Below are 14801 nucleotides of genomic sequence, written 5' to 3'. Positions count from 1 at the left end.
TGGCCTCTGACCACCCATCGCTATTCTGTTTCTGCCTCCTGAGTTCCGCCCTTACGGTTGCAGTACCCAGCGCTGCGAGTGTTAAGAATCTACCTTCTCACGAGTGTAATAAAACACACCACACCAAAGAAGTGTGCACGCCTGCCTCACCCCCTCGAAGTTATCTCTGTCCGCAGAGTCACCCTATACCGAGACTAGGAGCTGTGACTTATCCCTGCCCAGCCCTGGTACCCAGCACCCAGCGCAGCTGATTGGCAGCTCTGCTGGGCACCAGCGGTGGGAGGCTGGACTCTGGTTCTCGCCTCGCCACTTACAGGCTAACAGGGGGCGACCCGCTCGAACCCCCTCTAAAGCCTGATCCCGGGAAAGCGATGGTTCCACGTCTGCGCATGCGAGCGGTGCCGCGCCTGCTCGCCAGGGGGCAGCAGCGCACACCCCGTCGGCCGACGGCGCCGCGCGTCAGAGCGGATGCCCCGCCCCGTGACCGCGACCGTGACCGAGGGCTGCGCGGAGACCGCCGCCCGGCGGGCGCGATGGGCGAGGAGGCGGCGGGGGTGCGGCCCGAGCTGGTGCGCGAGGCGGAGGTCAGCCTGCTGGAGTGCAAGGTGTGCTTTGAGAGGTTCGGCCACCGGCAGCAGCGGCGGCCGCGCAACCTGCCCTGCGGCCACGTGGTCTGCCTGGCCTGCGTGGCCGCCCTCGCTCATCCGCGGACGCTGGCCCTCGAGTGTCCCTTCTGCCGGCGGGCCTGCCGGGCCTGCGACACCAGCGATTGCCTGCCGGTGCTGCACCTCCTGGAGCTCCTGGGCTCCACCCTGCACGCGTCCCCGGCTGTCCTCAGCGCGGCCCCCTGTGCGCCCGGGCTTCTCACGTGCCACCACGCCTTTGGCGGGTGGGGGACCCTGGTGAACCCCACGGGTCTTGCGCTGTGCCCCAAGACCGGACGGGTGGTGGTTGTGCATGACGGGAAGAGGCGAGTCAAGATCTTTGACTCCGGAGGAGGAGGCGCACACCAGTTTGGAGAGAAGGGGGACGCCGCGCACGACGTGAAGTACCCACTGGATGTCGCCGTCACCAACGACTGCCACGTGGTTGTCTCCGACGCCGGCGACCGCTCCCTCAAAGTGTTTGATTTCTTTGGCCAGGTTAAGCTGGTTGTGGGGAAACAGTTTTCCCTGCCCTGGGGGGTGGAGATCACCCCTCAGAACCAGCTCCTGGTGACTGACGCGGAGGCAGGGTCCCTGCACCTGATGGAAGTGGATTTCCCGGAAGGGGTCCTCCGGAGGACGGAGAGGCTGCAGGCCCAGCTGTGCAATCCCCGTGGGGTGGCCGTGTCTTGGCTCACCGGGGCCATCGCCGTCCTGGAGCACCCCTGGGCCTTGGGGACAGCAGGCTGTGACAGCACAAGGGTGAAGGTGTTCAACCCCGAGATGCAGCTGATTGGCCAGGTGGATAGCTTCGGGCTGAACCTCCTCTTCCCCTCCAAAATCACTGCCTCAGCTGTGGCCTTCGATCACCAGGGAAACGTGATTGTCGCCGACACCTCCGGGCCAGCCGTCATCTGCTTGGGGAAGCCCGAGGAGTTTCCAGCCCTGAAGCCCGTGGTTACTCATGGTCTTTCCCGTCCTGTGGCACTGGCCTTCACCAAGGAGAATTCCCTTCTCGTCCTGGACACAGCATCCCACTGTATAAAAGTCTTCAAAGCGATGGAGGGGAATGGAGGGTGAGGGGGAGTCTGGGGCCTGGAGTCTTCGGGAGTGAAGCGCACCATGGATGAGTCAGTTATCACTCATCCGTCCAGGCAGGGATAATGGTCACTGCCCGGCAGAAGTACCGGATTTGAGGCAGTTATTAAAACCTAATAATTAAATGTGTCATTCAGTGAATGCCTGCTCCCCATGTTAAGAAATTTGCAAATCTTACCTCTTTTGCTCCTTAACGTGCAGTGATGTAATTTCTATTATTAGTCCCATTTTAGAGGTGAGAAAACAGACCCAAAGAGCTTAATATGATTTCTTTAGTGGTGTATCTACTGGGACAGTATCAAATTGAACTCAATTCCGACTCCAAACCATTTGCTCTTAAATATGATGCCAGACGTCAGGGAAAAAAAATAAAAACAAAACGTGAGCATGTCTTATGCATGCTCTCCTTACAAGCAGCTAACTGACTTCAGTGCACAAAGAAACAAAAGGAAGGGCTCTCCAGTGATTTTTAAAAGAAAAGGGATTCTGTGTGTTGTCAGCTGTGAGGTTCCCCCCCGTCCCCCAAGGCAGAGTAGATGGATTATTATAAATCCCAAGATTTGAACTAGAAACAAAGTTGCGCTCTTACCTTATAAAGCAGAAGTTGGCTGCCTGACAGTGTGTATCAATCACCCCAGCACCTGCAAAGTGGAGACAGGAAGTTCAATGCCACCTACAGCTACCTAGTAAAGTTGAGGCTGGGGTGGGCTTCATGAAGTCTCTTTCTCTCATTCCCTGAGTGATAGTTTGAGAAAGGTCTGCAAAGCCACTTGTGGGCTAGTATCATGGGCAGATGAGACTCTTGTGTTAATTAGACGTCGCCCCGGTACATTCGTGGCAGAAGTGATCTTGTTCGCCGTATGGTGAATCTCTGCAGCCTGGAGTACTCTGTGATGGAATTTCCTCTGTGCAATTTAGAATGTGGGCCAAACACTGTATGCTCAATAAAGCACTGCAGACGTGTCTTGGACCGAAGCACAGCCTTGACCAACGTAAGGACGCCTTGATGTTGTAGTTAAGGAAAGGAACAGGAACAGGGACTGATCCTCTGTACACTGTATTTGTTTAAGCAAGTGCAAAGAACAAATATCTTTGAATTTGGGGCCGTTGGAATTATACCAAATAACTTAGAGCTCTAAAGCGGCACGAAAAATGTTTCCTGGGGATGTGTTTGAAAGGCGAGAGTTTGCTTTAGATAATAACTAATGCTGTGTCAACAGAATGCTTCTTTTATTCAGAGAGGCTGTTCGTTGTTGAGACAGGGTCTTGTACGTCTTAACGCTGGCCTTGGGCTTGCTCTGTAGCCAAGCAGGGCCTTCAGTTTCTGATCCTCCTGCATCTGTCTCCCAAGTGCTGGATTGTAGGCTCGCTCGGCAACGCCCGGGGTCCTGTGGTGCTAGAGGTAGATGGGACCCAGGCTTCATACATGCTGACAAGTGTTCTTCCAACTGACGTACATCTAACCCTATAAAGGTTTCTTTTGCTCGGTTGGGTTTTTTGGTTTGGTTTGGTTTTTTGAGACAGGGTTTCTCTGTGCAATAGCCCTGGCAATTCTGGATTTGTAGACTAGATTTGTAGACTAGGCTGGCCTTAAACTCAGAGATTTGCCTGCCTCTGCCTCCTGAGAGCTGGGATCAAAGGGGTGTGCCACCACCGCACCACTACAAAGACTTTTAACAGAGATGATGGGTCCACTGAAGACCGCCTCAAACGCATGAGTGAGATATCTTCCAGAAGATATGAAAGCTGACATTAGGAGTCCAAGGTGAGTGCCCAGCTGCCATGCCAGACTACAAAAGTCATGTTACTTTTTGTTTATGTATTTATTTATTTATTTAATGTGTGCGGGTGCACGTGCCGTCGTGTGTGGAGGTCAGAGGACAACTTGAGTGAGCCTGTTCTGTCACTGTCTGGATATTGATTTCAGACCACCACGCAAGTATCTTTACTCTCTAATCATCTCCCTGTTGCTGCTTTCATTTCTTCCATCAATGCTGTCAGTAGGAGCATTTCGGGCACCCCACAGCATCATTCCTCCAGCAGGCACTCCAGTGGTTGATTTCTTCTCCCTTATCCCATTTCCTTCAGCTCGGTACTGCACACAGCACACACCTATAACCCTACCACTGACCAGGCTGAGGCCAGCTTGGGCTACACAGTTAGACCAGTGACTTATTTTGAATATGTAACAGCGAACCTTCTATGGGGAGATGTGAGTTCATTTGCAAGGAGGGTAATTATGGATTGATCTTAAAATGTTTTCCTCCAGAACTATGACATAATAATAATGTTAGTGTTCACTGACCCAATTCAAAAGATTTTTTTAAAAAATTTATCAGTCCCATCTTTTAAACTTTTTTTTTAATTTAAAAATTTTATTTTTACATCATGTGCATTGGTGTTTTTCCTGCATGTATGTCTGTGTGAGGGTGTTGGGTCCTTCGGAACTGGAGTTACAGACAGTTGTGAGTTGCCATGTGGGTGCTGGGAATTGAGCCTGGGTCCTCTAGAAGAGCTGCCGGTGCTCTTGACTGCTGAGCTGTCTCTCCAGCCACATCTTTTACTCTCCCCTATGTGTATTTGTTTTAAAGAGAACATACACAGTTCCCAGGGTGGTCTGTACTGAGTTGTTTCCTGCAGTGGGAAAGTCAGGTATGGGTTTGGGTTCTGGAGTTCACTAGCGATGTGATGACTATAGCCTGGTACTTTGTGACAGCTTATCTTTCCGTAGGGTGGGTCAGGGTACCCAGCAGGAACTCTCTAGGGCAGATCTTCCTGTGAGGCGGTGATACGGGGCAGTTTGACTGTTGTTCATCTCCAAGCCTCCTCGGGCTGAGAGACCCATGTCAGCAACCTGTGATGTAGACCTAAATTTTGTCTTCTGTGCTGTGCTCTTTAAAGCAAGCTGAACGCCAGATGATTAGAAATGCTGAAGAGTTAGCAGATAATCAAGGTCCTGGCAGACTGTTCAGGGTGCCGATGCGATGAAGGAGAGCTGAAATGAGAGAAGAACATGGCTGAGAGTGAAGAATGAAGGCATGTTGTCAAGTGAGACCACAGAAGCAAGCTCAGGGCCCACACCACTCCTTCCCTGCTGGCACCTGAGCTGACTCTGGCCTTACTCTGCCCTCTAGATCTGGCTTTCCCCCATCTTTTGGCTTTGGCATTTCCTAAGGATGGTTCGGATTCTTAACTCATTCTTCTAGCGACCCTGGCATTGGTGTCTAGGACTCAGACTATCGAATGTGGTAGGCCCTTCTTCAGACCTGTCTGGGCCTCCACATGGAGGGGTGCACACCCCACTGGAGATGGAAGTATATGAACTCTTTGAGGAAGAAGCATAATCCAACAAGCAAGAACTGCTGATGGCCGAAGATTTAATATTCCTTATGCTTGGCACACACAGAAGAAATACATCCTGGTGATTAATGTTCAGTTGGTAGTGTCATGCCATGGTTATTCTCATTGCATAATATGTAGAAGATGTGATTGGAAGCTGGAAAAAAAAATCACGTCAACCACTGTAGTGCACTGTTATGGTGTCTCTGCCATAGGCCCTTAGGGCATAGGCTCTGTGTTGGCGACTCTCTCTCCCTAAGGGCCTTCCAGTGATGCAGACTTAGTACCAGTCCACCAAGCCCTGGCCAACCCTTTCCTGAGGACTTCCCACAGTTTTTGTTTGGTTTTGGGAAATAGGGTCTTGTGTAGCCCAGGTTGGCCTTCAACTCAAGATGTAATTGAGGATAACAGTGAACTTCTGGTCCTCTTGCCGCCACCTCCTGAGTGTTGAGGTCACTGGCCTACTCCCCGGTGCCCAGTATGATGCTGGGAGATTCGTGCATGCTAGGCAAGCACTCTACCAAGTGAACCTCCTCTCTAGCACCTACCAAGGGTTTTGGTTAAACTAGGAGCATGGGCTGGAGACATGGCTCGGCTATTAAAGGCTAGGCTCACAGCCAACAAGAAAGCCTAGGAAGGAGGCTGCAGATTAGCCTGGGGTGGTCAGGGTTCTCTTTAAAAGATAAACAAAGGAAAACAATAAAACAGAACAAAGGAATCTAATTTGGTTCTTGCCCTTGAAATTTGGATTTTAGGGAGATGGAGCAAATGGAGGGTGATGGAAACAGGCCACAGAGGGGAGTTAGCCGCCGGGAACAAGGCAGATCACAGTGACAAGTCTCCAGGCGGAGAAAGAAGCCTAATGGAAGAATCGGCTGAGGATGTATTGGAAGGCCAGGAGGGTGGCTCAGCCAGTGAAAGCCACTTGTCACCAAGCCTAACTGCCTGGGTCAGATCACCAGGACCCACGAGATGAGAGAACCGACCTCTGCAAGTTGTCTCCTGACCTCTGTGTTCGTGCTGTGGCATTTGTACATGCGCATGTGCATGTACAGACACACACAATGTAACAACAAAAACCCCACAGTACAGAGGCTTCCAATCAGGTCGACCACAAACCTTTAGAATATTGATCGCCGGAGCTGCCGAGGCTCCACTTTGCCTCTCTGTAAGAATCACTGGTACTATGGTTTCTGTCTTTAGAATCCCCAGAACTTTTGCTTACATCTTATGACACTTTATAAGGTTGTTTCTCGTCTTGTAGTAGCGTTACATCCTGAAAACCCACCATTAGTTGAAATCAGGGCAATGCGAGAAAACATCCAATGCACCAAAACCCAAGCCTTCCACCCCAGCCTAGCATCACAGCACACTATGCCGTGTCAGTGACTGCCCTCACGGAACAGCTGACTGAAAGCTTCGGCATCAGAAGAGAATCCCGCACGGCATCTGTCTATGTTAAGGTCAAACTTCAAAACTGGAATTACACCTCTCCCTGAACATGTAACACTTTCACAGCATCAAAAAGTAGAAAAGTCATCATTGTGAGTCGAGGCTGTCTATACGAAATGCTTCGCTAGTTACTCTAACCTGTGTGGAATTTTCTGCTTTTTGCAAAGGAAGTATCTAGCAAAGTTCTCTTTCTCTTTCTCTCTCTCTCTCAGATAAAGTCTTAACTGTGTCTTGCAGCCTAGGTGGTCCTCAAAGTTGCAATCCTGCTTTCTCCTATGCCTCCCAAGTGTGGGGATTTCCAGAGTCAGCTCAAAAGTTATCCTATTTGGCTGATCTGTTTACAGGAAATTGGACTTAAACCTACAACTTTTGGTGAGGAGAATAAAAACTTAAACGTGAAGGGAGCAGAACCTTCCCATAAACACATCAACAGTCCTGGTGTCCCTGAGGCCAGGGCACAAGAGGAAACTCCCATGCCATGGGTCTGAGTAGGCAAGTTATAAAATAAGACACACTGATCTTCCTACTTTGGCAAGGTAAATATATATATATATATACTAATAATTGACGCTCATTGTGAGCTGGAAAGTCAAATTACATTTTTTGAGTATTTGCAGGTTTTCCTCAAGGCAGCAATCCTGCATTTTAAGAAAACTGTGCTGACACACACCTGTAATCCTGGCACTTGGGAGATTGAGGCTGGAGAATCGTAAGTTCGCAAGTTCCAAAGCTAGCTTGGACTCCAGCCCGAGACCCAGTCCCAGACACACTGAAACATGCAAGCACTTAGGTCAAGCTGAAATGTATTTAAAGGTTATGAAGAACCGACAGACTTCCTTTTCTATCGGTTTTTAATTAGCATGAAATCCCTCACGGAAGACAGCTGTGCTGTTCAGAGCTATGTGTCCCTCCTGTGCCTGACACACGGTAGCCATTCAGATCTGTTTCCTGAATGAGTGCGTTTTTCCCAAGGAAACTTTCTAGATCCTGTTTTCCACTCACTGATGAAAAGTGAAGTGGTGCAGGCAGTGGGGGACCTTGGAGAAGTGGTTTCAGGTGATCTGTGCTGGGTTTGCTGAGCGACTCAGGGACACAAGCATTGCGGTGGCTTTGTGGTAGCCTGGGTTGGCTTTGTGTGAAGAACTTTGTGTTCACAGTCACCATCCTTTTCTGTCTTCACCCACATACCAGGATGTTGAAATCCTGGAGTCTCAGTCTCCCATCTCTGGACAACCCCCAGACAACTAGAGGCAGCACTGCCGGTTAACTCTCCCGTGTCAGAAAGCAATTTCAAACAGCTCTGGAAGGAACTGGGTGCTCATGGGTCACATGTCTGGCCATGCCTGGAGCACTGCTGAAGTCACCTCCAAGTTGATGTTGGCTAATAATGGGTGTATAATGTGGCCGCTGCCTTCCCCGGGAATGAGCCACATAGGAAGCCTGGCCACGGGCATTTGCGGCCTCCAGGCTACAAACCTACTACCTAGAGTGTCCATTACCATCGCTGACAAACAGCCCCTATTTCACTGAAAAGTGGTCACATTATAGGACCTTACCTCCTGGCAAGAGATCTTGGCCAGATCATTGACTTAACAAAGAGTGACGCAAAAGCAGCTGCAGGGAAAAATCTAAAATCATTTGCAAGCCGTTTTTAAGTGACCATGTGAAATTGTGCTTCAAGCCACTTAGTTTTAGGAATGGAAAGGAAGCCCAACATTTTCTATGTACTCAAGCTCCAAATGAGGCCTATAGAAACAGCAAACTGGCTGAGGCCATACAGTTAAGGAAGGGTCAACCAGGGATAGGCTCCACTTTGACCCATCCAGTGGGAGAGGAGTTGAAAGTCAACGGCTGAGAACACACACACACACACACACACACACAGGCACAGTAGACAAGCACACATGCACACACCTCTTGAGCTTTGCAACTTTCCTAAGTGAACTTTCTTTTTTTCTTTTTTAAGATTTATTTATTATTTATACAACATTCTGCCGGCATACCAGACCTTACTATAGATGGTTCTGAGCCACCATGTGGTTGACTGGGAATTGAACTCAGGACCTTCAGAAGAACAGCGAGTATTCTTAACCTCTGAGCCATCTCTCCAGCCCCCCCCCCCGTGAACTTTCTTTTTGTTGTTTTGTTTTGTTTTTCGAGACAGGGTTTCTCTGTGTAGCTCTGGCTGTCCTTTGTAGACCAGGCTGTCCTTGAACTCAAAGAGATCCACTTGTCTTTAGAATCCCCAGAATTTTCTGCCTCCTCTAGTGCTGGGATTACAGGTGTGTGCCACTGTGCCCAGCTAAACCCTGGTATTTTTGATTTGGGAAAATGAGAGGGTTTTATTTATTTAATGTGTAAGGATGTTTTATCTTCATGTAAGTCTGTGCACCTCACGTGTGCAGGGCCCATGGAGGCCAGAAGAGGGCACTGGATCCCCTAGAACTGAAAGTACAGATAGTTATAAGCTGTCATATGGGTACTGGACATTGAAACCAGGTCCTCTGGAAGGGCAGCCAATGCTCGTAACCATCAGTCCATTTCTGTAACACAGAGAATGGCTATTTTTAACACTCTTTGCCCACTGAGGTGATTTCTTTGTTCACCCAAGGTTGGGTTTCCCTTCTCTACCTAACTAACATAGAACCTAAATTTCCCTTTATGGTGTCATTTCCACTATGCCCACTGTCCGCATCCACCCCAGTGATGTTTCAGGGGATGAAGAGCATCACCGTTTGCAGGATTCAGAGCCTAAGCTCGCAATGAAAACAGAGTCTGTCCACTTCTGGCTGACGCATGGTCTTTACACTGGTCCCTTCTTTGACAAACTAGAGGGAGAGACTACCAAAGATGAAGGGACTTGCCTATGAGCTAGAAGATCTTCAATAGGGCTTTGGGGATAAGGTTTCATGATGGGAATCAAATTCAGTGAATCTCTTTAAGTCAACTACTTTCATTGTAAAAAAAAAAAAAAAAAATTAAACGAGCTAGCTTTCAGAATTGCCAGTAATCTGTAGCTTTCTGACCAGACTCTTAGGTCCAACTCAATGTTGGGAGCAACTTCAACAGATAAACGCCAAATGGTAGGCCAACAAGACACCCCTCTCTCCAAACTTGGGGACCGCAAAGTTCTCTTCTAGGTCACCATCTTGTCACCTAAAAGGAACAGAAACAATAGAATGTATGTATGTATGTATATGCATGTATTATAAGAGGAGATTTGTAGAATGGCTTACATCATAGGATTTGAGTAGGTCAACAGTGGCCATGTGCAGACTCTAGCAGAGAAATGGTAGCTGCTTACCTAGTCCATGAAGCCTCGACAGTCCACGTCTGTTTGTTGAAGGCCTAGAGGAATCCTGGAGAGCTACTGGTACTCGTCAGCCTTGGAAGGTGGAAGAAGCTTCAGGCTGAGGCAGCCCCAGCATTATCATCATCATTATCACCAAAATCGTCAGCAGCAACAGCAGCAGCAGCAGCAGCAGCAGCAGCGGGGCAGATGCACTCAGGAAGGAGTGGAAGCAGGCAGGCAGGCAACACTGCTTTTCCTTGGACCTCTCCATGTCTGGCCGCCTGTGCTGCCCACTCAGATTTAATCCTCTCCCTTCGTTAATCCTCCTCAGAATGAAGCTCACAGGCACACTGGATATGGCTCTTCTAGGTGATTCCAGTCACAATCAAGGTTAGCTAACAAGGTTCTTTCCTTGGAGGTTATTTATTTATCCCCCCCCCCCGTTCCCCTGACTATAGAAATAACATGTTTATTGCAGTGCTGGAAAATACAGCTAAGCATGAAGATACTTAAGCACTTTCAATCAAAAACACAAAAACCAAAAAAACTACCATTACTGTTTTTGCATTGAGTTGACTATTGCCAGCCCAGGATTAGTGTTCTTAGAAATCACGTCATATGCCCAAATTTCATAAAGCAGTCAATACGTACACAAGCCACAAATACTCCTGTCAAAGGGGGAATTTTAGGGACATGCAACTAAACATGGGAAGCAAAGCTCCGTGGGGATGGGAGAGAGCACACAGACAGCAGACATCTGCCCTCCTCACGTCCCAGCACCCTGCAGTTCAGCAGGATCACGTGGCCAGTTCTTCCTGTGATGTGAGAGGACAGGAAGAAAGAAGACAAGAGTGGGGCAGATAGATGTTGAGTTGGGCTCTCATGTTTCACAACACAAGCATTGTAATCTGCACAGATAAAATGCCACGCTTGGGTTTTGCAGGGAATTTAAACAGGCTATAACTTAGTACTAGTCTTGGAATTGGTGAAAGCTTGCATCAAGAGGAAAGTTCCCTTTGGCTTCTGTGTTGAGGGCTTTCTTTTTCCTCCCCCACTAATTATGAACACATTCATCTTGTGGGCTGAAGGGAGGTGAGTTCTTTAAACATGTGAAATCAAACGTTGGTATAGAGATGTGCATTTGCAGGTTGATAGGTAGGAACAGAACTGGCGTAACTCCTTCACATGCTGTGCTGAGCAAGGTGTCCCATGGCAGCCTTCCCTGTGATGACCTGTCTTCCAAGACATGCCACTCTGTGCAGTCAACCCCTAACTGATGTACCCGGACTTTGAAGCTGATGGCACAGGAAGCTAATTCTATTACATTTTGGACTTAATTTCTACATGACTGTAAGTAGCTTTTCCCTCATGGACACCAAAATATGAATCTCTTCTGCCAAATCAAAGTTCTGATGGTGTTTATTTGCTAAATTTGCTTGAAGTGCTGTATGGAAAAGGAAGATGGGGATAATCAAACACAACCCTTTATCATATATGGAGTTCCCAGCTGCACTCTGCTCTACAGAAATGAGAGCTAGCTATACTGGTCTGATAAAATGAGTCGGAAAATGTAGCTCCCTTTAATTTCCAAAGTAGTTAATGCAGCATTATTATTACTGTTTTCTCAGTGTTTGATAAAAATCACTAGTGAATTCATGCGGTCAGGAATTCTCCTGTCTCCAAGGTTTTGTTTAATTATGAATTTAATTTCTTTACTAGATGGGGAATCAAGATAGTCTTGGCTTCGTGTTATTTTTGTCTTATAAAAAGTATTTTTCAAAAAAAAATTTTAGTTAAACCAAGTTGTTTAATTTGTTGATAATAAAGTTGTTTACAATATGCTCCTTTTATCATTTAAAAATGTGTTGGATCTGCAATTCTAACTCTCCTCTCATTCCTAATATTGCTGGTATATATTTTCTTTCTTTTTCCTGAGCTGTCTACTGGTTTTGTTTATTTCAAAGGGTGGGCTTTTGGCTTTGTTAATTTCCTTCTTCATCATCTGCTTTTCTATTTCATTGGTTTTTTTTCCTCCCCCGAGCCCGGTGCTGGGGCTTTGTGTGTCCCAGATAGGATCCCAATCGCTGAGCTCCCTCTCAGCTGCTTCTTTTGTTTCTTCTGTTTCTTTTACTTAGGATTTTCTGTGCTAATTTCACAGTTTCTTTCCAAGAACGTTTCTATTGCATATGTTTATTTTGTGTGTATATGTGTGTTTATGAGTGCCATAGGTCATGTGTGGAAGTAAAAAAAACAACTTTCAGAGGTTGTTCTCATCTTCAATTACATGGGTTCTGGGAATCAACCTGGGGTCTTCAGGCATGACAGCAAGCTCCTTTATCCACTGAGCCATTTCCCCAGCACAGCTTTCATTCTTCTTAAGCATTATTTTAGGTTATTGACTATAGAGCTCTTTTTTCATGATATGATAGGTATGTATGTATGTGTGTGCTCTGTAAGCCAGGAATTTTCCTTTTGTTTATGTTATATGTGTACACATATGTATATGTATGTTCATGTGCAGAGGTGCATATGTGGGTGTGTTGGTTAGGAGGGTTTTGGTGTCATCTTGGCACAGACTAGCATCATCTGAAAAAAGAAACATGATCTGAGGTTTTGGAGGAGAATCTTTTGCACTGTGTTTTCGGATGCTGATTTCAGTGCCCTGAGATCTGGTTACCATCCTGCCATTGGCATTGTTATGTATGTTGAAAATCTCCCATATACATGTGATGTAAGGAATGCTCCCCAGTTATCCCTGATTGGTTAATAAAGTTGCTAACAGCCTGGGCTGGACAGAAGAAAAGCAGGCAGAGCAAAGGTTCCCAGGTTTGGGGTCTCAGGAGGACCAGGAGGAGAGGAAAAGGGAGAGGACTGAGACAAGAGGAAAAAGGAGCTTGCCATGGAGTAACCAGGAGTGTGTGGCCAAGAGCAGCTTGATCTGAGGACTTGCCTGATGGAGCAGAAACATCCCAAATGGAACATGTGAAAGTCTGGGATTTTGGATGGGAAGCAGACAAGAAAACTTAGAAGGTTGATATCTGCCCAGATCTAGTGCTTTAAGGATTATTATAAATCCAACAAATTTCTGTGTTTTTTATTTGTAAAATAGCTGGTTTATGAATAACTGCTACCACAATCATTTCCAGTATTAATGTATACAGACTAATTAATTCTTTTTACATTGAGGGATTGCCTCCATTGTATTACCTTTAGGCATGTCTATGAGGCATTTTATTTGACTTGATAGGCAGTGCCACCCCTGGACAAGTGGTCCTACATGCTGTAAGAAAGCAGGAAGAGCAAGCCATGGGGGGGGCAAGCCAGTAAGCTACATTCTTCCACGGTGTCTGCCTCAGTTTCTGCTTGAGTTCCGGCCTTGACTTCCCTCAGTGGTGGACTGTGAGGTGGAAATGAAAGCTCAAGAACCTTTTCCTCCTCTGAGTCATGTTTGGTCATGATGTTTATCCACCAATAGAAAACAAGCTATGGGGCTGGAGAGATGGCTTAGGGGTTAAGAGCACTGGCTGCTCTTCCAGAGGTCCCGAGTTCAATGCCCAGCAACCACATGATGGCTCACAACGATCTATAATGAGATCTGGTGCCCTCTTCTGGAGTGCAGGTGTATATGCAGGCACAACACTATACAAAATAAATAATAAAATCTTAAAAAGGGGGGGCATCCTTAAAAAAAGAACCAAAGCTATGACAGTGTGTTGGGGGAAGTAAGTTTTTGAGACAGGGTCTTTCATTGGCCTGGAGATCACCAAGTAAGATAGGCTGGCTGGCCATACAGTCCCAAGGATCTATTTGTTTCTGCTTCCCCAGGGCTAAGATTTATAAGCAAGCACCATTGCTTCCAGCTTTCTTAGTGGGTCCTGGAGAATTGAACTCAGGTCCTTTTGTGTGGAAAGTACCTCATGGACTATGTGCTATTTCCCCAGCCTGGAATTCCCCTCTTGAAAGTGGTTCAGCAGCATCCCACTGACCTTGATAAGTATTTTTGAGGCAGTGTCACATGCATCGCAGCCAGCCTCAAACTTACTGTGTAACCAAGGCTGTTTTTGAACTCCCGATCCTCCTGCCTCTGCCCCCTCAGTGCTCCAACTAGAGGTGTGCTAGAGTGGTATTGAGATTTGTCTTGTCATTTCTTCTTGAACAGACTATTTCAAAACGTTGCTTAAATTCTATCTGCATCTTTCCTGTGTAGTTTATTGTTCACTTCTACTGTGGTAATTTCAATTGTACAAGTTTTGATCATTTTCAGTGTGCTAAAATATGCTTCATGATCCAGCCTGTGTTCTATCATCATCAATGGTCTTCACACTTGAAGGAGTGCTCAGCGTGAACTTTTCAACGTCCCTCTAGAGCAGCCACCCATGACTTAGTGGTGCGCCGTTAGAGGAGTCTGTCAGTGTGCCCACGCAAGCCTGTTTCCATCATTTGACATGCTGGGATAGCTGAGGATGACCTTGAACATCTGAGCCTTTTGCTCCCACCTCACCGCATCCCCACATTCTGGGATTTCGGATGTGAGAACCATCTCTTGCTCGCACAGTGCTGAGGACTGAGTCTGGGGCTTCCCAGATGCAAGGTATGCTTTTTATCAACTGTACTACCTCTGCAGCCCTCCTCTTGATGAATTTAATATGGAATACGTGTTTATTGTAAATGTTCTTTGTTCTTTTGAAATGGGTGTTCTGCTAGGCTGCTCTCGAACTCAAAACCCTCCAGCATCAGCCTCTTGGGGCTACAGACATGTGCTCAGTGTCGCTCGGTAACAGGGATTTCCCAGCTCCTTTGTAGCCACGTAGAACTGTTCACACATCTGGCTAATAACTGGGGTTTATACTGCCCACGTGCTCTTGAATGTGTCGCGTATTACTGTGCTTAGAACGGTATCATTGTTTAGTTCATGCATTTGGAAATTTTGCATACCAATCATTATGACTGTCAAGGGCTCCTGATACATTAATTCA

The 14801-nt window shown here is 47.1% G+C and overlaps 1 protein-coding gene across 2 annotated transcripts; it reads left to right on the top strand.

The window, feature by feature from the left end:
- The first annotated feature begins 480 nt into the window (after nt 1–480).
- Nhlrc1 (NHL repeat containing E3 ubiquitin protein ligase 1) lies at nt 481–13702 on the top strand. Of its 2 annotated transcripts, none has more exons than XM_060373123.1 (2): nt 481–3507; nt 5837–13702. In XM_060373123.1, the coding sequence occupies exon 1, from the start codon at nt 534–536 to the stop codon at nt 1722–1724; it is 1191 nt and encodes a 396-aa protein (XP_060229106.1). In that variant the 5' UTR covers nt 481–533; the 3' UTR covers nt 1725–3507; nt 5837–13702. The 2 variants fall into 2 exon arrangements, with proteins under 2 accessions (XP_060229106.1, XP_060229105.1); XM_060373122.1 differs by having other exon boundaries at nt 4644–13702.
- The last annotated feature ends 1099 nt before the right edge of the window (nt 13703–14801 follow it).

Source organism: Meriones unguiculatus, chromosome 19, assembly GCF_030254825.1.
Source record: "Meriones unguiculatus strain TT.TT164.6M chromosome 19, Bangor_MerUng_6.1, whole genome shotgun sequence".
NCBI lineage: Eukaryota > Metazoa > Chordata > Mammalia > Rodentia > Muridae > Meriones > Meriones unguiculatus.
Note: the sequence above shows the minus strand (reverse complement) of the source record. Positions and strands in the feature narration are given on the sequence as shown.

Bases quoted from the DNA above. Each gene is read 5' to 3' on its own strand.
- Nhlrc1 (XM_060373123.1), top strand. From the start codon at position 534: ATGGGCGAGGAGGCGGCGGGGGTGCGGCCCGAGCTGGTGCGCGAGGCG.